This window comes from Alexandromys fortis, unplaced genomic scaffold (genome assembly GCF_014885135.2).
Source record: "Alexandromys fortis isolate MF-2015 unplaced genomic scaffold, M_Fortis_MF-2015_v1.1 scaffold_99, whole genome shotgun sequence".
Lineage (NCBI taxonomy): Eukaryota > Metazoa > Chordata > Mammalia > Rodentia > Cricetidae > Alexandromys > Alexandromys fortis.
In genome coordinates, this window is record NW_026067982.1 from 274,614 (window position 1) to 298,176 (window position 23,563).

Genomic DNA, 23,563 nt, shown 5'->3' on the forward strand with positions numbered 1-23,563 from the left:
CTTTGTTCTTCCAGTATTTGCCCAATCTTCCTTCGTATTTACATTCTACCTCCTCCCCCACCTCTCTCCCTTTCTCTTCCTAGAAATGAGGGTTTGTTTAGTCGGCCTGCACATCGAGATCACCTCTCATTGTTCTCTTCACTTGAAATTCCGAGGAGCAGTCAGAATCATTAGCATTGGTCTTTTAAGTCTGGGGCTTGTGAAATTAACTTAACTTGAACTTGAGCTATGACCAGTCTATAAAAATTAGTAAAGGAAGAGGATTGACATCAAGACACTAAGTCGGGGTTCATAGAAAGGCATGTGAGTCAGTTAACAGGAGAGTACTTCTGTGGGACTGTGGGTGACTTGCCAATAGAGCATTGGCTATTTGTCAAAGGGATTTTTGCAGAAGGCTAGACAGAAAAAGTGACTGTCACCACAGGGGTGGACAGGTCAGCAGGTGGATCAATAATATGCCAGGTGGATATAGTGCTAGATTGACAGCTAGACAAGGGGTTAGACGGGAACATTTACGTGTCACTGGAGAGCTCATTGTGGTGGTATAAAGTTCCTGTGGCACATGTGAAGTATGACATGAGGGAACTGGCGAGGGAGGAGCAGAATAACACTGTCACTGCTGAGACAAGCAGTGGTATGTGATGCCAAAGCCAGAAGGAAGAGGAGACGGCTACTCATTCTTTCAGGAGTCTGTCTTCCCTAAGGGCTTTTCTCCCAGGTTGCCTTGCAGTTCCATTTCCAGGGCTGCTGTTCTTGTAAATAGACCCAGCACATTCAGACTCCTGGATTTGCCTTCTGAATGAACTCATATGAGACCCATATTAAATGAAGTAAGTGAGGTGAGGCTGTACCATAAGATGTCCTCCAGCTTGGAAATATAAAAGAACAAGGAATAGCTGAGTGTTCAGCCACAAGCAAGGCATGTATGCCATCCCTCCAAGACTCAGAGAACACCATGGGAGAGAAGCAGGAAGAATGTAACAGCCAGAGAATGGGGTGAAGGGCCACAGAATGTCATCTCCTGAACACAGTACAGCCATTCTAACCCTGAACTCAATACAACTGCACTCGCCTACCCTGAACCTGCACAAGAATGGACCTGTCAACAGCCAACCACAGAAGGGAAACGCACTCAAGAGGACCCTCCCAACCTGCGACCCTCATGACCATGATAGATTCTTGGAACTAGAGAGTTGCTGCCATCAGTTGAGTAACCACTGGTGAACCCACAAGTCTCTAGTAGAGAATTTCAAACCCATCCTAATGTGTATGGCCCAGGTTAAACTCAACGAGTCTCAAAATAAAACGCGAATGTGTGAACATGGAAAGGGAACTTGTAAGATTGAGAGAGACTTGATGGGGTGACAGAGAATGAGGAAGGGGCCTATAGAATACATTACATGTGTGTGAGGAAAAAATGAGCACAATGTGTGTGTATGTTTGTGTGTGTATGTGTGTGTGTGTGAGAGAGAGAGAGAGAGGAGAGAGAGAGAGAGAGAGAGAGAGAGAGAGAGAGAGAGAGAGAGAGAGAGAGAGAGAGAGAGAGAGAGAGAGAGAGAGAGAGAGAGAGAGAGAGAGAGAGAGCTTAATCTTCAGAAACCACCAGAGCTACTATGGTGCAGCACCACGGACAGCTCCCAGACATTGTCGGGATGGCCTTCTCTTTCATTGGTTGTAGAGTCCAGTAGCAAGTTCAGACACTGGAGTCTGCACACCATCAACTGTCCTCATTCTGGCTAACCAAGGAAATCTTTATATAAATAAGTCTCCTACCTAGTAAAACCCAGCCGTATTTTATAGTTTTTCCTGTGGATTGCTTTTATTGCAACCTCAAGAATCCAAGCGGGGAAAGAAAAAAAGAAAAAAGGAAAGAAAAAGACTTCCTTGGCCTTTGACCCATTTTGTCCTTGGGATTATCCAAGGACTAGAGGATTCCCAAAGGAGGTTTACTCTGTGGAATGAAAGCAATTAAGGAGCTGAATGAAAGAACTAATTACATGTGAGAATGCGGGCTTGGATGGGGAGATGTTTAAATGAGCTCTGAAAGAAACAGACTGCCAAGAGCGATTTTCTAATCAAAGGGGAATGAAAAGATTCAATCTCTATTTCACTCTAATCCAGAAAAACACGTCTTCATGGTGAAGTGGCTGAAGTGGAAAACCTGTTTAGCTGTTCAGCGTGAGAAGGGACCATTGGTAAATGATGCAAGACGCTGAGGGCCGCAGAGAATGCTTATAAAGAAAATAAAGGAAGGACTTTGTTTTATTTTTGCTTTTTAATCCCAGAAGAAATGGCCCTGCCTTGTATAGAAATCCTGGAGGAATCTATCTCTGGAACACCATGAAGTGTCCTGGGAATTGTCCAAGTTTCCCATTGTGAAGATGTCAGTCACCTGTATGAAACGGAGATGGTTCTGCAAACATTCCCTTTCTCTTTCATAGATGCAACAGTGCCAACAATGTTGAAAACAAATGACAATGGGGGCCAGTAGGCAGTGCCTTTGGATCCGTGTATCTTCCAGAACTCTTACATGAAGTAATGGACAATCAGCTCCAGCAGCGCAAAATTGTCAAGACCATGCGATTTGGCTTTTCTTCCCAGCTCTGCAGTCACTCTCTAAATGGCTTGGGAGCATCATTTGGTACCATTCACTGGGAATTCTTTGGGTCAGATTCCCTACCAGAAAATAAAATCAAAAGAGAAATGCTCATTCTCGGGTCTACCAGGAGCATGTCTGTGGCCTGATCAGGGTGTTCAGCCATTAGTAGAAAGAGAAACTAGAGATGCCCAGTCCCTGTTCTTGAGAACGCCTTGCTTTCCACCCACTGCCCATGCCCCTGAGCGATAAAGAACTGGGAGATGGAAAAGGTGCTAAAGCTCATCTGATTTTTCTTTTGTTGCAGAGGTGACAGACAGGAAGCTGACTATGGAGGAAGAGGAGGCCAAGAGAATAGCAGAGATGGGAAAGCCAATATTGGGTGAACACCCCAAACTAGAGGTCATCATTGAAGAGTCCTATGAGTTCAAGGTCAGACCATCAGTGAGGTCTATCGATAGCTAAAGTGGGAAGCAGAAGAGATGAGGCTTTTTTCTAATTTCACCGCGGAAAATGTGAATTAGAAACCAAACAAATTACTTATCCACCCCCAGGGCTCAGTTTTCCATTTATAATATGTAACAAGTGTTCTGGTTATTTGTATGCTAGGAATACCATAGGGAAACATGATGTAAAATATGAAATAAGTAGGGCAGGGAGCTCTTAGACGTGTCACCACAATTTTATGTTTTAAACATACCAAAACTCACTACTGCAGACCAAGGTTTACTGACGTCTTATTCTATAGTTACATTTCAAGCCAAGTGTGGTGGGCCAAGCCTTTAATCCAAGGCACTTGTGAGGCTGAAGCAGGTGTGTCTGTGAGTTCAAGGTCAACCTGGTCTATATAGAGAACTGCTGTGTTAGAGACAGATTCTGTCTCAAAAGACCACTATATCCTCTGTAGTTACATTCCTCTGAACACCCAGTGTCTGAATCCACAATTAGAGAAAAGGGAACTAGGGGGATTGCCCAAGAAGATCTCATCCAAGGACACCACCTCATGAAAAGATTTTAGAACCCTTGTGATTCAGGGCATCTTTCATTCCTTTGTAACAGGGGAGTCCTCACTAGTCTTGAGAAATCTAACCTCATGAGTCCAAGTTTTTCTCTCCATGATAGAGTACAGTGGATAAGCTGATCAAGAAGACAAACCTGGCGCTGGTTGTGGGGACCCATTCCTGGAGGGACCAGTTCATGGAAGCCATCACTGTTAGTGCAGGTAAGAGTACCCTCACGATAGCCTTTCTAGGAGTGCAGATAGCCACCAAGAAAGAAGATCACGGCCCCCTTAGTGGCTCATCACTTTCAAGGAGAGCTCTTAGGCCCGGAGTCTTCCCAGCTCCGGTCTGAGATGCTTATCTCTTTCAACGGGTAACTAAAAGATAGAGGGTAGTGACTAGCAAAGTGTTGGTGGCACACGCCTTTAATCCCAGCACTTGGAGGCTGATGCAGGTGGATCTCTGTGAGTTCAAGGTCAGCCTTGTCTACAAAAGCTAGTTTCAGGACAGGCTCCAAAGCTACAGAGAAACCCTGTCTCGGAAAAACAAAATAATAAAAAAAAAGAGGGTAGTGACATCTGGATTCAATTCCTGATTCTTCTGTGTGAGCTAGTGTAAGTATCCTTTCTATCTTCAATGTTTTCAGTCCTAAAAAGAACTGCTGTCGCCTTTCTCAGAAGTACAAGTACAAAATATGTACCCATGAAATCCAGTTTCCATCATTCCTCACCTCCCCACAAGTTTGCTTTTCCTTTTTGGTAAAATGGAAAAGAATTCTGGTTTAGAGACCAGATGTTAAGAGCTAGCAAAATGCTTTGCGTTGACCTCCCTGATGAATCTCTCTACCCTGAATGAGTTCTTTGACACTAGCAGAATGACTCCGCCATAGTGTCGCCAGCCTAGGCAGAAGTCCCAGATACCCGCAGGTGTGTTGGAATGAGAATGGACAGGGTCTCCCAACTGCCCCTGTATTGTCTCTCAGCAACACTATAGTTCTCTTAAACAGACAAGCACTACTGGCCTTGTCTTTTTCCATGAGATTTTGTTGTCATAGCAACCCACGGGGTTACATCCCTAAGGTCCCAGAGCCAGAGCAAAAGCACAGCCGGGAAGAGAGGCTTGCTACTGCTGCTGCCCCGCTTCCACATCCATTCTGCCGTGCCCCTTCTGATGACATGACTGTGCCCCTCGAGAGACCACAGAAGGAATGTAGGCCACACAGTCTACTTCCCTTCACAAAGGGAGGATCTGAAGTTCAAAAACTCTAAAGTACCCCAGGCTAAGATTCCTTTCATTTAAAATTGGAATTAGAGCCCAGATTCCTGATTTCTGTTCTTTGCAAACTGAAAGCATTTAAACTTGCCCTTGAAGGGACACAGGTACCTCAGTACATTCTCTCGGGGGGCGGTCACTGGCGGGGCACATGTACCCATAGTTGCTAGCAAAGAACAGAGACCATCCCTGCCCTGTTCCATGGGACATCTGAGGAAGGGTACAGCCTCTATGCTCTGGAATGACAGCCATCCCTCTGGGGGTGGATGATGGCAGAATTATGGTCGTCATCGCTGAAGACAGGTTAGAAACTTGAGAGGAACCTCACTGGCACCCAGTGAGGAGTAGTCAAGCACACAGCCAGTTCTGTTTCCTTTACCTAGAAAATCAAATACAGCCTGTCCCTGCCTCCTTTCTTCCCCCTCCTTGTCCTCCTGTTCTCCCACTCTGCCTCTTACTTGCATCCTCTCTTCTTTTTCTATAGTCTACAGTTTGTTCGCTTAGTACCCTGCATTGAAACTAGGTCATAGGTGACCCTATGACCAATTCATTTCCCATCATCCCCACTGTGTAACTGGCGCCCACACGCTGTTCCTCGCTTGCTGTCCAGAGAGATCAGCATCCCCACTCAGCCCAGGATGCCTGTAGCATGGGTTGGACTTGACTTTTTCACGAATGAAGATCTGATCTCACTTCCCCTGTCTCAAGCCTGTTTATCTTACCTCCAGCAGGGGATGAAGATGAGGATGAATCGGGAGAGGAGAGGCTGCCTTCCTGCTTTGACTACGTCATGCACTTCCTGACAGTCTTCTGGAAGGTGCTTTTTGCCTGTGTGCCCCCCACGGAGTACTGCCATGGCTGGGCCTGCTTTGTGGTCTCCATCCTCATTATTGGCATGCTCACCGCCATCATCGGGGACCTAGCCTCTCACTTCGGCTGCACAATTGGGCTCAAGGATTCAGTCACAGCTGTTGTCTTCGTGGCATTCGGCACCTCTGTGCCAGGTGAGAGTGAGAGGTACTTAAGTTTGCCAAGGGGATATCCCCTGGTTCAAATGACCCCTGGACTCTGCCTCTTCTCAGATAGGAAGCAACAGGCACTGTGGGTAATAACCAATTCACACGTTCAATCACTGCTCTGCTCATCAAAATCTTAGACAGGAAAACTGAGCCCTACCAAGGATACAGAACCTGACCAAGTTAGCGTCCCAATTTTTTAGCCTTTATATTGTATTACTAGGACACAAGAAATGCAATTAAATGCATACAATAATGTCCTTCTATTTGCCTCTGGCAGCCTCTGAGAGATTAAATATTACCTTGCTTACAAATGTCCCTATCAAACTATCCACAATCCTTCTTGGCCTCCCCTGTTCCCGTGGGCATCTATGAGGGCAAAGTGTCTCCTATCAGAACAGGCATAAGAACCTTAGTTGAGATTTGTCTTTCCATGTGAGGAATTACATGCTCTTTATTTCCTTCTAAATATCCCAAGGCAAACAGCAGTAAGGCTTCATTGATTCACTTAGTAGACTAATATTTACTGAGCTCCCAGGATGCCAGATACAGTGCCGAGCTAGTTGCACATCTATTGTGTGAATTGAGGCAAACATGCTTCCTTCTCAGCCTTCAGCTAAAAATCTAGCAAAGGAGACCCTACCCAAATGATTTTTTTAAAAAAGATTTTCAACGATTTCTATGAAGTAAAGGTGTCAAACAGGGAGCCTTAGTTAAGTTGGGTTAGGCCAGGTCCTGTGGAAACCAGGCCTGAATGACAAGCAGCAGGTAGCAGATACAGGGTGACTGTAGTAGGCCAGGCTCCCTACTTAATTTAGTCTGGGTCTCTATGGCACCTGAACTCTGACCTTTTGCTAGCTTCAAGTACTTGGGCTAAATCTTACCAGGCAGGAGTCAGCAGGGGGAACCAAGGGCAACTTTCGTTGGAACAAAGAAACATCCTGCTGGAGATCAATTACACCCATTCACTTCTTCAGCATGGCCGTGACAAAAGTCCCAAGGAAAATGCTTAAAGAAGGAAGGATTCGTTTCACTCCTGGTTTCAGGAGTGTTAACACAGCATGGCAGGGAAGGAGGCATGACCGAGAAAAGCAAGTCACATCGTGGTTGACAAAACCAGAGAATGAGAACATAGGACAGGCCCAAGGCACGCTATAAGCTCCAAGAAATGGCCCCCCAAGTAAGCTACATCCCCCACCTAGGTCCCTCCTACCTTTCACTGCCACCTAATATCACCATCGTATTGTGACTCTATCAATGGATTCGTCCATTCCTTGCAAAACAGCCCGTGGGATCTAACAGTCTCTGGAGACTTCATCGCAGGTACGCCCAAAGGTGTGCTCTACTACTTCCCCTGGGTGGCTCTCCATCAAGTCAAGTTGACACTCAAAACGAATCGTCACAGGATATCTACACCACACTCCAGGAACTCCTCCTCCTCAACTCCCAGGACAGACCAGGGTGGGGGTAGGAGTGTCTTAGTCACGCCAGAGGTCTGGCTATTTTGGAAATAAATCTGTTGATAAGAAGTCAGATGATGGCGGAAGCTTTGCAGTTGAAATGCCCCATGCTCGCTGTTCTCTGGGCCTTGGTGTGTCTAAACTGATGGAGGGGAAGGAGCCCATGTGAGGGGAAAGAATAATGGAGGTCATAGTCAAGTTGGGGCAAGAAGCTTTCTCTGGGCGATCTGAGAAATTTGACAAGAGTGAGAGATCAGGCTATACTGGTAGAGAGATCATTCGGGGTATTTCCAAGGCCTGGAAGTTGGTCCAGAAAGCACTTGACAATCCCGGAGCTTTCAGAAGAATATACTGAGGTCCACGCCTCTGCTATCATAGCTCTTGTGGAAGCTCTTTGGGAATGAGAGGGTGTTATGGGCAGGGTCCTCCCATGGGGATTCTAGAGTCAAGTCTCTTGCTCACTCAAGTGGCCTTGTGTAGATGCCTTGATCCTGATTCTCCTGTGTGCACGAGTATTGCTCAGTCATTTTCAGGGTGAAATGAGTGCATGCCCCACAGGACAGTTACAGCCAATCACCTGCTCCAGCTGCTTCCCTAGGATATGAAAGTTGCCTGGGCAGATGTTATGAAGTGACTGAATCTTCTTTGCTGCAAACATGATATGATTGTTAGCAGGGGGTGATAGGCTCCCTTGGTAAATATTAGAACAGGAATAAATAGCTCTTAGGGTGTTTCGTACACCTACAGATGAGGAACGGGAAACCCGGACCCTTCATTGGATCTATAATCTATAAAGCTATACAGTTCATGAGTGACAGGGCTGGAAGTGGCCCGTTTGCCCGCGCTGCCAAGCTGCCTGTGAGGGATACTCAAAGGCAAACCCTGCACATCCCAGCCTCCCACGGCTCCCATTTGTCTTTGTCCTTTTCCAGATACGTTCGCCAGCAAAGCTGCTGCCCTGCAGGATGTGTATGCAGATGCCTCCATTGGCAACGTCACCGGCAGTAATGCTGTCAACGTCTTCCTGGGTATTGGCTTGGCCTGGTCCGTGGCCGCCATCTACTGGGCCATGCAGGGACAGGAGTTCCATGTGTCTGCTGGCACTCTAGCCTTCTCGGTCACTCTTTTCACCATCTTTGCATTCGTCTGCCTCAGTGTGCTCTTGTACCGTCGGCGGCCCCACCTGGGCGGGGAGCTCGGAGGTCCCCGTGGCTGCAAGCTTGCCACGACGTGGCTCTTCGTCAGCCTGTGGCTCCTCTACATACTTTTTGCCACACTGGAGGCCTACTGCTACATCAAGGGGTTCTGAACCGCCAGAGCAAGACCTCCACAGGGCAGGCCTGGAGTTTCTCCGAAGAGAAGGGCGCTTCCTCGCCAACCTCTCCAGGTTGAGCAGCCCTGGAGAAGCAGCATCGGGACCCAAGCCCCAGGAACGTCACGTGACCTAGGCCCTGGCACTGCACAGAAAGGGCAAAAAATCTAACCAATCCAATGGAATGAAGGAGACACCACCTGTCCAAAGTATTTAATTAAAAACAAACCAACAGCAGCAACAAATCCACCTCTACCCCATCCTCCATTCATGTCCCCGAGCCGTCTCTTGTGTATCCCACTCTTCCTTTGACTCTAGTTCTCTGCGGGGCAGGATTTCCCCTGCCTCCCGTGACATGCATCAAGACTCCCTCATTCAGCTGTCAGGGTGTGAGGATGCGCCATCTCCACATGGCTGATTTTGGGGTGCTCTCTTCATCAAATTGCCAGTGTGATCACTTTCGTCTCCCTGCCAGGCTCCACTTATTGTCTTGTCTTTTCTTTCTGAAGTTAGTGACAAAGGTCCCTGAAGGAACTCCAAGTTTGAGCGACAGATGGAGGCATGGGCTTGCTGGCACACACCCCTCCTGCTCTCACAAAGCCGCAGCTGTCTCTTGGCTCCAACTCAGGGTGCAGGAGGAGTTTCGTCTGCTTGCATTGACATCACACCAAAATTACAGCGCAGTCACACTCATCTTTACGGAGGTCATTCTGCTTCTCCATGTTGTATGTCAGCCCCTGTATGTGTGCCCTCCCACAGAGACACTTGCCAAGTTGAGACTTGGTAATAGGAAATAAGAGTCCCCCATGCTGACCAAGGGCAGCTGGAGAAACAGAAGGGAAACCCCCTCCAATGTTCTGGTGTTTGTGTCTGAGGTGGGAGAGAAGAGGGTGCCCGACTGGGGAGGTCTCTAAGGGAATGGATCACGTGTAGAGAGGGTCAGTGTTTCTGGAGAATGCCGGCATTACCACCCCTCCCTCGCCAGTGCGCCATACTCAAAAGGCTAAGGAGATTGCTTGAAGTGATGTGAGAATTTGGAGGTTTCTAAGAGAACAGGGGGCCCCTTCCTCCTCTCCTGGCCTTCAGGCCACTTTTGAAAGCATGCCCACAAGATAGGAACTGGAATCTCTCATTTTCCCCACGTTCCTGCTTGTTTTTAAGCCTCAGAAAGTTCTCGACCCAGCCTGTGGGGTATTTCTTATACCTCCTCCTTTCCCAGGAATCCAAGTCATCACATTCCCAAAGAGCCAGGGCTCTTAGAAAATGATGGACACATTGACACCCCCCCCCAGACCTTTTCCTTACGTATTTGAAAAGTCCTCCTGGCTTTAACATACAGACACACACACACACACACACACTACAAAACTGCCCACGGGTCTTGAGGCTTTCTGCATTGACATAAATACATTTTCTAAGACAGAAAAAAATGAAATTAAAATAACACCTGTTTAATTTTGAACACATTTTTTAAGAAAAAAAAGAAAACAATGTTCGTGTCCTAAGCTATGTTGACAGTTGCTGGTGGAAATGTTGGGTTGGTTCAAAAAAATAAATAAATAAAAGTGAAAGGTCTACTTCTATGTCTCTCCACTCACAGCCTGTTTCTGCCCATGGTTCTTCCTTCGATGAATGGTCCAGGGCCCATCTTGGGCATCTGCTGAAGCAGAAGCAATTGAACCAAAGGTGTCATCTCCCATCAAACACAGTGTTAATGTGCTAGGCATTGTAATTTTTTAAGAAAAAAAAAGTTTAGGGAACGCTGCCTGTCACAACTCAGACTTAAAGAAGCTGGAAGACACAGGTAATAAGAACTGTGCCAATGAAGGCTAGGGAGCATTTTGTACCAGAAGGGCACAGCAGGGCAGGACTGTGACTAGAAATTCATATTTAGCCAGAACTCTACACATAGACCCAGAATCAGCATTCATCTGCTCATTGCTCACTCCAGTCCTGCAGTGATCGCCTTCCATGTGTTGTTACACTCTGTGACACCGTGAAGATTCAGTTCCTGACCACAAGAAAGTCACAGTCAAAGAAATGAAATAAAATTTCTTTTTATATGGTGCTTCGGGGTTCTAAGAGACAGATACCAATTAAATGGTTCTAGAAATAGATGTGAAAGCATTGGAATGCCTGGTGGGGGGAGGTTTTTGAGAAACTCAGATCAGGAAGTCCTGGAAAGCCAAGCCTTCCCTGCCTCCCATCCATGTGTTCCCTCCAGTCCTTGCTTCTGTCTGAGTGTGGAGCCCTTTGCTCCCCCTATCTCCCTAGGGGACCCCTTTGTTTGCCTTGACCTACAGTCCAGCTCAGTTGACAGCTCTGGTGTGATTTCATGGTCTCACAACTCCACTCTACAGAACTGACTGAAACTCTCTTTTGGGAACCTGAGAGCAAATTCTCAACTGAGAGACCACAATTAACTCCCAGAAGGGCATTTCCAGAAGACATAAAACTTTGTGGAGGCTACCTTGGTGTGTGTGTGAGAGAGAAAGACAGACAGACAGACAGACAGACAGACAGACAGAGAGGAGAGAGGGGGGCATGTGAAGAGGTGAGTGGAGAATGTGTGGATAGTTAGCTATGCACTATGCCTGTTCCAGGCCCAAACAAGTCCGACAAAGTGTGGAGATAGGAATTACACATATATGTCAGTGCCCTTCTGAAAGCTATGGAGTGGAAGGAGCCCATGAAGTTTGTGCACAATTAGGTGCAAACATGAAAAAGGCCCTGTGACTCATGTGCTCTGAGTGTGGCATGAACAGAAGGCCACAGGACACAGTCATGTGGCAACACTGACTGGGTCCTGAATTGGGAAGGACCTCACTGAGAATGGGACCTTAAAGCAAAATGTACAGTAATTTACTTTGGTGAAAGGACTCAACATTGAAAGACAGACAAAAAGGAACCCGATAGGACCATGGCATGGAGCTCAAGAAGAAAAAATGCAGGTGGATGCTAGCTGCTGCCTGCTGGTATATCTGAGAAAAGATAAGCCCAAGGAAAGGTCCTCTGTTAAAGGCAAAAGGAAAGAAAGGAAAAGGAATAGAAAGAGAATTCTACCACCACCAAAATGAATAAATACATATTACTTATCTTTTTGCACTATGAAGTTTAATCCTTGCCTAGGCTTAAATTTCTGGCAAAACTGGGCTAAGAAAGCAGATTTGAGAATATAAGCCCTTCAAAGCACTGATAACTAGAATACAATAGATAGGTAGGTAGGTGGGTGGGTGGGATGGATGGTAGGTGGGTGGATAGATAGATAGATAGATAGATAGATAGATAGATAGATAGATAGATGATAGATTGGATGGATGGATGGATGGATGGATGGACAGACGGACAGACAGATAGATGATAAGTAGGGAGAGAGAGAGGATAAATAAGCAGGAAGATCTGAGCTAAAGATTCACTCTATTTCATTGGTAGCTGAGAATGAAAAAGAAATGTCTTCTAGATGATTCCATGGGAGAGACAGGAGCATGGACTCCATCTGTGCTCATGTCTCCCCGCTTAGAGTCACTTGTAGATCACCCAGACATTGAACTTAGTGGAGAGAGGTTGAGGTCCATCTACGGATGACCCCTAGTGAATATGGAGGAGATTTAAGGCTGGTGTCCACAGAGAGGAAGGACCTTAATGTGAGTCTAGACACAACTAGTTCTCTGAATTGAGTGAACGCCTCTCCTGGCTCACAGCAGCCGACGGCTTCTGAAGACAATTACTTCCAATATTAATATTGATATTCTAGGACATAGACACAAGGGGGTGGGGAGCACGAGGTGATGTGCAGAACTGCCTGACAGCCATAACTGGCAACACTGCAGGCATCCCTTCAGGGAGTCCTGGTCCCAAAGGCTGAGCATTCATCAGTATGAAGTTGGCACTACCAGCCAGTGTGAGCACGCAGAGCCACCACATTCCCCTCCCTTTCCCTCATTTGTTCTCAGGACACAAGAGCTATCATAATAAATTAGCCCCAGCCATTTCAGTAGCTAGGGAAAATGAAGTTTGTTCCCCATTCATGCAGTGATCTAAGGAAGATGCTCTTCATCAGCAGGTAACACTCTTTTCCACGTGATGACTGAGGGACTCGTCTCTGTCCTTCTGTAAGTGCCAGTCCTGTGTGTCTTCTCCAGTCATCTCAAATGGGAAGTAAATTGGAGGTGGTGTGCCCGGATCTAACTGCCTCAGCTCCCAAGTCATGCCGTGCTTGCTCATATCCAATTAGTAAGAGCTAGTCACTTTTACTCATTCAAATACAAAAGAGACTGTGAAACACAATCCTTAGCCGGCGCTCGCCGCCCGTAACCTCTCCAAACCGCAAAAGGATCTTTTAGAGTAAATGATTGTCCTGTCACAATGCCTTTGCGATTAAGGACGGATATTTTAATATTAATGGCCAAGAGCAGTGTGACCTGTGTCTACGCAGTTTTCGAAGCCTTTAATATACACCACTTTTGTCTGATAAGAGGTAGATATTATTCTTTTCTGTCAAGCAGGTTACAAGTGGTTATATGATTAGCCTGGAGCACACAGGCAGTGCGGATCAGGCAGAAACATGGGTCTGGTTCCAAATTTTGCTCAGAGTGCTTGTTCCAGAATATCATGACCTCTTGTAACAGACACCAGAACAAAGGATGGGAAGAGACTAGAATTACAGCAGGTTGAATGTAGCCGGTGAAAGAAACCCACAGAAAGGCGGCCAGTTGGCAATTGGGAGCCAGCCAACAGTTGGTTCTCTGGCCCCTCCACAATGTCTTCTCACCTACCGCATCCTCATCTTCCTGAACAAAGATGCTTAGAGTGGATGCACCTGCGAAGCTCAGGGGCCGACCAGGGGAATTACACTTTGATGAAATCATTTGTATTGATCATTAAAGATGGGAAGCCATCTGGCCCCAGGCCGAGGGAATTCAAAAAGACATCTTCCGGGATCGTGGCATTCAAAAGGATTCCTGGAAAACTACCCAGACAAGTATGTCACATGACACTCAGAGTGGTGTGTCTGGGGTCTGTGCTGCTATAAAAAAAAAAAAAAAAAAAAAAAAAAAAAAAAAAAACTTCTGGATCTGAATGCTTTATACAGAAGTATTCAACTCACGTTTCTATCGGATCAAGACCACAGTGCTGCTGGCACTTGCTTAGCTTCTACAACATGGCTGAGAAAGGAATGGGCAAGTGAGCATGTGCGAGAAAAATCCATGTGTGTGGTGGGAGGCGGAGCAGAGAGAATCAAAGAACTGACTCACATTGTAATAACTCATTTCCCCCCAAAATACCACAGGAACCATATTGATGCCTTCATGACAGAGCACCTGGAGCCCAGTTACCTCCTAAAAGTCCTATTGGTACCCCCTCAGTACTGGTATGTTAGGAGCTAAGCCTCATTGTGAGGTCTATAGACATGTAGCACTTGCCTAGTATGTGTGAGAGCCTGGGTTCAATCTTCCCCAAGCAAAAAGCACTTTGGTAGAGACAGATCATATACAAAGCCCAAACCATAACAGAGAGACTCAGGCTGATACTATAAATAGTGAATTTAGCCTTTCCTAATAACATAAAGCTTCCTTCTTTTATTTTGATTATACATTTATTGAAGTTTAATATATAGATAAAAATTATGTATAATGCATAATGTGTTAGATAATTGATGTGTGTATACAGTATGAATTATTTTAATCAAGCTAATATTATGCACACATGTCATATATATATATATCATATAAATATATGTGTGTGTACATCACCCCATATAGTCTCTCTTTAGTATGATAGGAATACTTCAGTTCTACTCTCAGGGAATTTGAAGTTTATGTTCCATATAGTATTCACAATGGTCATTATGCCATGCCTTAGGTTTGCAGAACCTAAGCATTCATAACTGCAAGTTTGGACCTTTGAGCCAGCATCTCCCCATAGCCCTCACCCTAGCCATTGATAGAACTATTCAAATTTTCTGTTCCATTAATCTGGATTTTTAGGAACATTCTGTATATAAATGAGATCATGCATCATTTGTCTTTCTGTGTTTGGCTTATTTCACTTAGCCTCATTTCTTCTAAGTTCCTCCACATCGTACACAGCAGAATTTCCTTCTTTTTAAAGCTGAGTATTGTTTTTGTTTCTGTTGCTATGATAAAATACTCTTAGCAGTTTAGGGGAGAAGGAGGTTTGATTTAGTATATAATTCCAGATTACAGTCCATCGTTATGGCGAAGTCAAGGCAGGAACCTCAAATAGCTAGTCCTTAATACACCCAAAGTCAAGAGCAGAGAGAAATTAATGAATAATGCTTGCTCATTTGCTTGCTTGTTTGTTCTCAGCCTGATCTCTTCAGTTCTGTACAGTTTAGAAGCCCCTGCTTAAGGAATAGCACTGCCTACAGTGGGCTGGGTCTTCTTCCCACAGCAACCAACATAACTAAGTCCCTCACAAACATGCTCACAGGACAGCCCAATGTAGATAATCTGGATATTCTCTTCCCAGGAAATTCTAGGTTGTGTCAAGTGACAGAAACGACCACAGTAATACTCCACTAATTTATTCATTCCTTTATTCAACAACACGCACTTAGGCTGCTTCCGTGTTTGGGATATTGTGACTAATCTCGCAATGAATATAGGTACACGCTGTCTCTGGAATACCGGTGGCATTCCGTCTGTCATGTACTCACAAAGAGGATGAGTCATTCTTCCTAAGTTTTTTGGGAAGGGCTTGACCCAATGTCAGCTATTTTGGTTCCTCAGAATGTTTAGGTTCTGGCACTTGAACTTAATTATTTTTGCCATGTCTCCAGTCCTTTCTATCTTCTACCTCAGTGGGAACTGGATGTCATGCTGTCATCTTTTTTACAACTGCTTGGCAGTGGATTTGCTTCTATATTGCATGGTAGCTATTTATTCTTTCATTTTGATGAAAATACAGCCTCCAGCTCTGCTGCCATCCACACTTTGGTGCACTGGACAAATATCAGGGTGGCTAAAGAAAGAGGTCAGCTGGTGCTCATGGCTCATTGGTCCATCAGATGATCACTGAGAATATAGACCACTATGTATACTCTCTGGTAGGCATTCATGTGAGACACTGGTATTCATACTGTGGGTCTCAATTCACATCTTGCCCAGATTTCTTCATATCTGAGTCTGTTTTCTATTTCTGCTATACTAAATGCCATAGATTGAATATCTTATAAATACAAGAGAATGTCTTCCACTAATGGAGGCTGGGAAGTCCAAGGTTCAAGGGCCATACTGATGGGAGCCAACTTACTGATGGAAACACTGTCTGCAGAGTCCTGAGGTGGCAAAGGGCAAACAGTACAAACCTACTCTCTCTTGCATTTCTTTGTCATATGAGACCATGAACACACTTGTGGGTGCTTTCGCCACTTGCTAACATCTAATTCTGAGCAGTTCTCAGAGGCTCTACTTCACGTAGTACTGATATGTAACAACTCCGAGGAGGATGCTTCAGTGTGTGTTCTGGAAGGGACAGGTACCCAGATCATAGTGCCTTAGTCACTTACCAAGATATTGGTAGGAGTTCATAATTAGATCCATAAATCAAGCCAGAGTGGACATATAGGACACTTAGGTGTCTAAACGTCTGTCCTCTGAGAGGATTTCCATCCACCACAGTCTGTGAGGGCATCCTAGCTATGATTACTATTGTTCAGACGAAACACCACGACCTGAAGCAAAGCTTGAGAGGGAAGAGTTTATTTAGTTTGCCCTTCCACATTGTAGTCCATCACTGAAAACAGCCAGAATAGGAGCTCAGGCAGGGCAGGAACTGGAGGCAAGAGCTGATGCAGAGGCCTTGGCTTGAGGGGGGAAGGGGGTTGCTGCTTACTGGCTTGCTCCTCATGGCTTGCTCAGCCTGCTTTCTTATAGAACTCAGACCAGCAGCCCAGGGATAGCACCACCCACCATGGGCTGGGCCCTCCTCCATCAATCAAAATTAAGAAAATGCCCTACAGCTGAATCTTATGGAGGCGTTTTCTCAAATGAGGCTCCCTTCTTTCATATGACTCTAGCTTGTGTCAAGTTGACCCAAAATTAGCCCGGACAGAGCGTCATCCCCAATAGTGCTAGAGCATGGCTCTGTCCAGGTCTGAACAGTGCTGGCTAGCACACTGCACAGAGGCATTCTTGAATTAACCTTGTGGTTTTGGGGTTTTGAGTGTTTCTGTTTTTGTCTTCTCATTTATAAATTCCTGAAGAGTGTTTGAGACAGAGGGAACACAGCTGCAGGTACAGCCAGCTGTTTATGTCACCCACAGGTGCATTCTTGACCTGATTGGACTGTCCTCCCTGTATCTCTCTATTCTGAAGATGGGATGCTGTGGTACAAGACCAACATATAGCTTGTTGGGTAAGGTACCCAGTTCTGCATCGGTCATTTAAATGACCTTATTTCAGCCCTTTCCCACCAATATCCTTACAACTCCTAATGGAGCTGACTGTTGAAGTCATGTTGCCTCTTGGTCTTGATTTACACTCCCAGTCTTCTCCAGAACTACAGGAGAAATTCTTTAAAAGCTTCCCAGGAGAACCACCAGCTCTTCACATACATAGCCACAGCTGCAAGCTTGGCACCTCATGTCCCAACTGGACTCTCTACCGCAGCCACCACCACCACCAGCATCACCACTACCACCATTACCACCAGCATCACCACTACCACTACTGCCACCAGCATCACCATATCAACACCTCCACCACCCTACCACTATCACTACCAACATCACCACCAGCATCGCCACCACCACCACCACCATCATCACTACCAACAACAACAACACCAGCACCAACACCACCCCCACGCAGCAGTCTTGGTGATCAGCCTCATCTATACACTAAGAGGAGAGGGAGATGAAGTATCCAAGACAGGAAGCAGCTGCAGACCAGCCTGAATTTCCAGTATTTGGCAGGGCTTGGGTGGGCAAGGTTCCCATTGGTGAATGGACATCCCAGAGGAGCCCGATACAGCAACAATCTCAGTGGGAAGCAGAAGCTGGGGCCCTAGAACAAAGCTGACATGGAGGATATTCATGTGGAAAAATATGGAAGATGCCACACAAAACCTAAACTGCCCATACCAATGAGGCCAACCTGACAACGGGGATACCCACTGCAGGACCTGACATGTGCTCCAGATGACCCCTAAGTCTATGGGCAGCTGTACAGTGGGGATACCTACTGCAGGACCTGGTGTGTGCTCCAGATGACCCCTAAGTCTATGGACACCTGTACAGTGAGTACACCTACTGTAAGACCTGGCATGCACTCTGTATGACCTCTAAGTCTATGGACACCTGGCACAATGGGAGAAGAAAGATAGTGTTAAACCAACAAGTGGCTGTGTGGTGATTTGAAAGAAAGTGCCCCCCTAAAAGGACTGGCACTATTAGAAGGTGTGATCTTGTTGGAGGAAGTGTGACATGGTGGAGGTAGGCTTTGAAGCATCATATATGCTCAAGCCGTGCACGGTGAGCTAGACCACTTCCTGCAAGTCAAGCTGTAGGACTTCCACTACTTCTCCAGCACCAGGCCTGCTTGCATGTCACCATGTCTTACCAGGATGATAACGGGCTAACCATCAGAAACTTTAAGCTACCCCAATAAAATGGTTTTCTTTTTGTAAGAGTTGCCCTGGTCGTCATGTCTCTTCACGGCAACAGAAAAACCCTAAGACAGGCTACACAGAGAGATACACTACTCAGAGACCCTCATGGTTTCTCTTCCTTTTCTTCCTCCTGACCCCATCATGAAGAACTGAAAAGCAGAAGAGTGATTGGCCCAGAGCCAGACTGTAGCTCCACTGTTTTCCTTGCAGTCGTGGACCAGAACACTGTGCTAGGGCTGGGAAGGGAGGAAGATCTGAAGTAAGTTGGATATTGAGTTGTACAATTGATTGGAACTGCCCTTGTAAGTAGTTGAAATGACTGGAATGTCATGGAAACGACCCTGGCTATCATTAAAGAACCCGCTACACAAGGGAAGATGATTCAATAGGGTGGGGATCACACTAATGACTATAAAAGACACAGAAGTTTCCCGTGCGTGACACAGGGCATCAGAGAGTCTTCAGTCAACTCTTCTCCAGTGTTACCTGAGCCCGTGTGTGTCACTGACCTCATTCCACTCTCTCCTGGCTGAGTTGCATTAGCAGTCTGGCAACTGTCCACCAACTTGCAGATAGGCTGTGCCCCAGTGTGCAGTACATCCTTCTGTCAAGTGCGTAGGTTGTTCAAGGGTGGCCTTGAGTTTGGGGACATGCCTTGGCTTACCACATAGAGGATCATCAACCATTAACTAGAATCAATAGTCCACTTAAGAGGATATGGGCAAAAGGGCTTTTGGGGAATCTATCCTGTTAAGAGGGGAAATGGCGCAGAGCAAAGCCGAGACTACATGAAGGAGGCTGCTAGAGGTGGGAGTGGCGAGCACAAGGAGTCATCCAGACTGATCTGCTCTCTGTTGACAAAAAGTGGCCAGAGGCACCTGGCTGACATACCCAGCAAGAGAAGTCAGTGGTAGGCAGGATGTGACCAAGGTTAGGGCCTCCTTAGCATGCCGTGAAAATTGCAGGAGAGTTACGGAAATCCATGCTAAAGGGTTGAAGGGCTTGGTGGTACTTCATGAAGACCTCAGTTCCCCTGTCCCCACTCGTGCAGCAAGAAAATGCCAAGGCTCGTAGAAAAGATAAGAACCTCCTTAATGGCATAGCCATGATCTTACAGGTCAGTTAGAAACTGGGGATAAATGGCCAGAAAGATAACTTTGCTAACTCTCTATATTCTTTTGTTTTGATTTTTGTATGTCTCTATATGTTTATCTACCCATCCATCATCCATACAACCATCCATTCATACATACATGCATAGATACATACAAACAAAGGTATTAGGACTGTCAGGTTGCACCCCCTTGGGAAGCAGGGATTATCTCTGGAAACCTGGAACCCCATCTTCTGTCAGCACTCAGTTGTCCTAAAAGAACTGCCAGCCCCAGCAAAGCTCTAGACTTTCCTGCTGAATATGTCTCCACTGTTCCCTCCTTCTGGACATGGAGCACGGCTCTGGAACGTGGTGAGACAAAAGCAGAATGGACCTGTCTTGTGCCTTTTCCTTGGCTCCTGACGCAGCTGTCTTGGAGAAGGCAGAGGAACAGGGGGCAGGGGTAAGCGTTCACCTTGCTGTCAAATGTGAGCTCAGGCCTGTCCCTTTCTATGCCAGGCCGACTCTCTGCTGGAGGTTAGGTCAACTCTGAATGCTCCAGGAGTTCCTGCAGGGGAAGTGCTGGCCTCACTTCTCTGAAGCCTATGGCAGTCAGCAGTCCTCTGCATAAGAGCAGCTTTTTGTAAGACCCTTCATTGCTCAGAGAGAAAATGAATTCCCACCCATGCAGGCCAGGCTCAAGCAGTACAGGGAGCAGAAGCCGCTGGCTGTTCTGATGCCCCCGGGAAGCAGAGAGGGAACCAGCAGCGCTCAGGGCCTGGAGCCAGAAAATCTGAAGACGACACTGACTCTACCTTTCCATACCTTTACTCCCCCTGGACCTGAGTCCACACTTAGGACCAGGAACAAGGCTGCCCGAGTCACTGAAGTTATGTTATCACCTATGACAATGTACATGACACAGCAGACACAGCATCTGGTGTGTAAGTGCACAGCAACCCAGCTATCCTGGTGGCCCTGAAACTGAAACTTCATTTCTGAAACTGGAGAGCAACTGGATAGGGGTACCAGATGATGAGGGGCTGTGTGGCCAATCAAAGGCTCAGATCCTTTTCCAGGGAAGTCTATCAGGAGGAAAGGTTAGGGCAGGGGTTCAAGGGAAATTTATCTTCTGTGGACCCACAGAGGACAAAGCCCCAAAGCGCAGCCAGAAGAATCCAGAGAAGATGTTCAAGTAGGTAATGGCAAAGTTTATTTCCAAGGACAGACTTGCATGGGGAGACAGTGAGAAGAAATACATCCCACTCAGGGGGACCCAGCACGTGGCCCCTATTCTGGCCCTGTGCACATCACAACCCCTCTCCATCCCAAAGCCCTCTGCTCTGCAGAGTTCACCAGCAGCCTCGCACATGTGTGCCACACAGAATTGGGATCTGGCCTGCATAAGCCCCACTGAGGTGCAGCTTTCCGTCTGCATTCCAGCCCAGGGTCCAGGCATAATCAACACAGCCATCATCACCAGACTGAAGCCACAGAACAAGCTTGTCTGGGGTCCTGCCCCCGGATCTCCACCAGCCACATTCCACTTGTGGCTTAAGGGAAAGACCCCAGAATGGAGATACTTCAGGGGCATCTCCAAGGGTGAAGGGAAGAGGGAGAATTAAAGACTACACACTGGCAGGCAAGGGCCAAGAAGACCAGCGCTTGGGCCAGGAATACCATGAAACCGTCTAAGAAATGGGGCTTTTCCTTCAGAGGAGGCCACCCAAAGAAAGAGGCACCAGCTGCCAAGGTTTTAGCCATTTTTATTTTTTATAAAACAAGCTACAAATACTTTCCCTTGCTCCCTCCCTCCCAAGGGAAACCCACACAGCACAGCCTGCACCCGTCTATGAAAGAGAAGAGAGCTGGGCAGATTCTGAACTCACACGTGGAGGTAGCTTCTCCACGTGCATGTTTTCTTCAGGCCAGGAAACGGGGCTGGAGTCTGCCGTGAGGGTCATCCAGGTCCCGCACACTGTGGGCTTTTTGTTTTTGTCAAGACTCCAAGAAAGTGCTTCTTTTTCACCTTACCATGTCAGGACAGAATCACTGGTCATCATGGGACAACATGTGTGACTTTCTGCAGAACAGCAGGAACCTTCTGTAGCCAAGACTTCATCAAATCAAGTGCCGAGAAGGCTGTGGTCCCCACACCTGGGCAGCATGTACGAGGCCAGTGCCTTCCAGACCCAAGACAGAATAGGGTTTAGCATGGTAGAAGCACTTCGGGGAAACTGAGATAGAATACCAGACAAGCTCAGATGGCCAAGAGCAAGTCAACGAAAGCACCAGCCCTTAGCTCCTGACCTCCCTCACTGCCACCATGACTGACCATGGAAACAGCTGCTAAGGGTCACTTGATGTTCTGATGGAAGACCATCTGAATCAGCCTAGCACTTAGACAGAAGCTGCTGCTTGTCTGTCCTGAAGGCTGGGTGACCACTCTGCAACCCCGGTGACTCCCTGTGCACAAATCTAGATTCCCCTGTAGCTGGATTATTCCTCCTATTCCTCCTGGGGAAGCAGAAGGAAGGGACACCACATAAATTTTACTTCTAGGACTGGTCCATAGGTCTGGAAGTCCACGAGGGAAGCTGAGGGACCCAGAAGAGCAACTCCGGGATTGGTCAACAGTGGGGGCTGACCCAGTGGGTGAGGGTGAGAGGTGGAGGGGGAGCAAGGAAGTAAACCCAGTCTGACACTAGGGTTGGAAGAAACACGCTTGCAGACCCTCTCCTGTGGGTTTGCAGAAGGCCTGGGGCAAGCTTGTCACCTTCAACATTCTCTTGGATGGTTCGGGACAATTGTCTATATTCTGTCAATTATGTTTTAAATAAACGTTGATTGGCCAGTAGCCAGGCAGGAGGTACATGCAGGACAACCAGACAGGAAGTAGAGGAGGGTCAATGAGAACAGGAGAATTCTGGGAAGGAGGAAGCCCATTCCTCCCCAATCATGACCCATCCACCGAAGAAGGAAGGCGTGACTTCCTCGCCGAAAAAGGTACCGAGCCATGTGGCTAACATAGATAAGAATAATGGGTTAATATAAGTTATAAGAGTTAATAAGAAGCCTGAGCTAATGGGCCAATCGGTTTATCATTAATACAGACCTCTGTGTGATTTCTTTGGGGCTGAACAGCTGTGGGACCTGGTGGGAGGACAGAAACCAGGCAGGACAAAAACTCAGACAACACTTGGATGCTAAACATCTGTTAAAGGAAAGCCCTGCTGGGTGCCCCTTCCTCACACATTTGGCGTGTCTCCTCTGGTGCCTACATGGGAAAGGTGCTAGACATGGGTGGCAATGTTTGAAGTAGCCTAACTAAACCCCTTCAACATTTGTGCTCAGTTATCTCGATAGGAGGGGACATGGGCCACTGAAGAATTTTGAAGTCCATGCTGGCCGTCACTTGAGCTGGGCTCCACTCATACCCAACCAGTGGCCAAGTGAGTAGACTCTGGCAGCAGATGGCATGAAACAGTACCCTCTTCCCACCCAGAAGAGAACAGATGCTGTCCACAGAACAAGCACAGAGCCCCCATCCACTCTCACAGAGTCCCTCTCCAATGAAACCACGCAGGTAAACAAAGGATACAGTCCAAGAAGGCTGGACTATGAGTCCAGAGAAGGGAAGGGGAGGGAGGGGACAACAGTAATGCCAATGCCTGTACAAAAAGATCTATACAATTTACATATATATTTATATACAGTATATAAATCTCTTTCCTCTCACCCCCAGTAACAACCCCCCTCCCCAATAACCTAAAATTTGTCAGTAGCAGATCCAAAAACTTAACCAAAGAGAGAATAAGCGGCCTTTCTTCCCTTTCCTGTTCCAGCTGCGGTATTAGATAGGTGGTGTGTACAAATGAAATCAGAAACAACACACACACAAAAGAGTTATTAAAAGTGCAAACATGGCGGGCACCACTTATGTTACATGGGCTGTGGCTGGGTGTGGGCAGCGCTGAAGGCTAGGTGTCTGATGCTTGGTCCTGTCTCCTGGAACTCTCCACTGGCCCTTTGATTTTTCGGCTTCTTAGACAAGGCGTCCAACTGGGAGGGGAAGGGAGAGTGAAGAAAGAAAAGAGAGATCAGCCAGAGGTTAGAGCCGGGCACATGAAACGTTCAGCTACGTGAGTGAGCTTCTACACGAGGCCAGCCTCTGCACATT

General features: G+C 46.8%; 2 protein-coding genes across 6 annotated transcripts in view; one reads left to right on the top strand and one right to left on the bottom strand.

The window, feature by feature from the left end:
• The window catches only part of Slc8a3 (solute carrier family 8 member A3), a 146,181-nt gene extending 135,931 nt beyond the window's left edge, over nucleotides 1-10,250 (top strand). The window contains exons 4-7 of one of the 2 annotated variants that reach the window (XM_050158621.1): nucleotides 2,904-3,028; nucleotides 3,719-3,818; nucleotides 5,601-5,873; nucleotides 8,278-10,250. In XM_050158621.1, coding sequence (XP_050014578.1) covers nucleotides 2,904-3,028; nucleotides 3,719-3,818; nucleotides 5,601-5,873; nucleotides 8,278-8,654 — 875 coding nt within the window. In that variant the 3' untranslated portion in view covers nucleotides 8,655-10,250. Of the gene's footprint in view, nucleotides 1-2,903; nucleotides 3,029-3,718; nucleotides 3,819-5,597; nucleotides 5,874-8,277 lie in introns of both variants that reach the window. The other variant, XM_050158620.1, reaches the window with a different exon arrangement.
• Nucleotides 10,251-21,132: 10,882 nt separating this feature from the next.
• Nucleotides 21,133-23,563, bottom strand: part of Smoc1 (SPARC related modular calcium binding 1) — a 157,218-nt gene continuing 154,787 nt past the window's right edge. For all 4 annotated transcript variants that reach the window (XM_050158455.1, XM_050158456.1, XM_050158453.1 and 1 more), the window contains one exon: nucleotides 21,133-23,445. In XM_050158455.1, coding sequence (XP_050014412.1) covers nucleotides 23,429-23,445 — 17 coding nt within the window. In that variant the 3' untranslated portion in view covers nucleotides 21,133-23,428. The remainder of the gene's footprint in view (nucleotides 23,446-23,563) is intronic.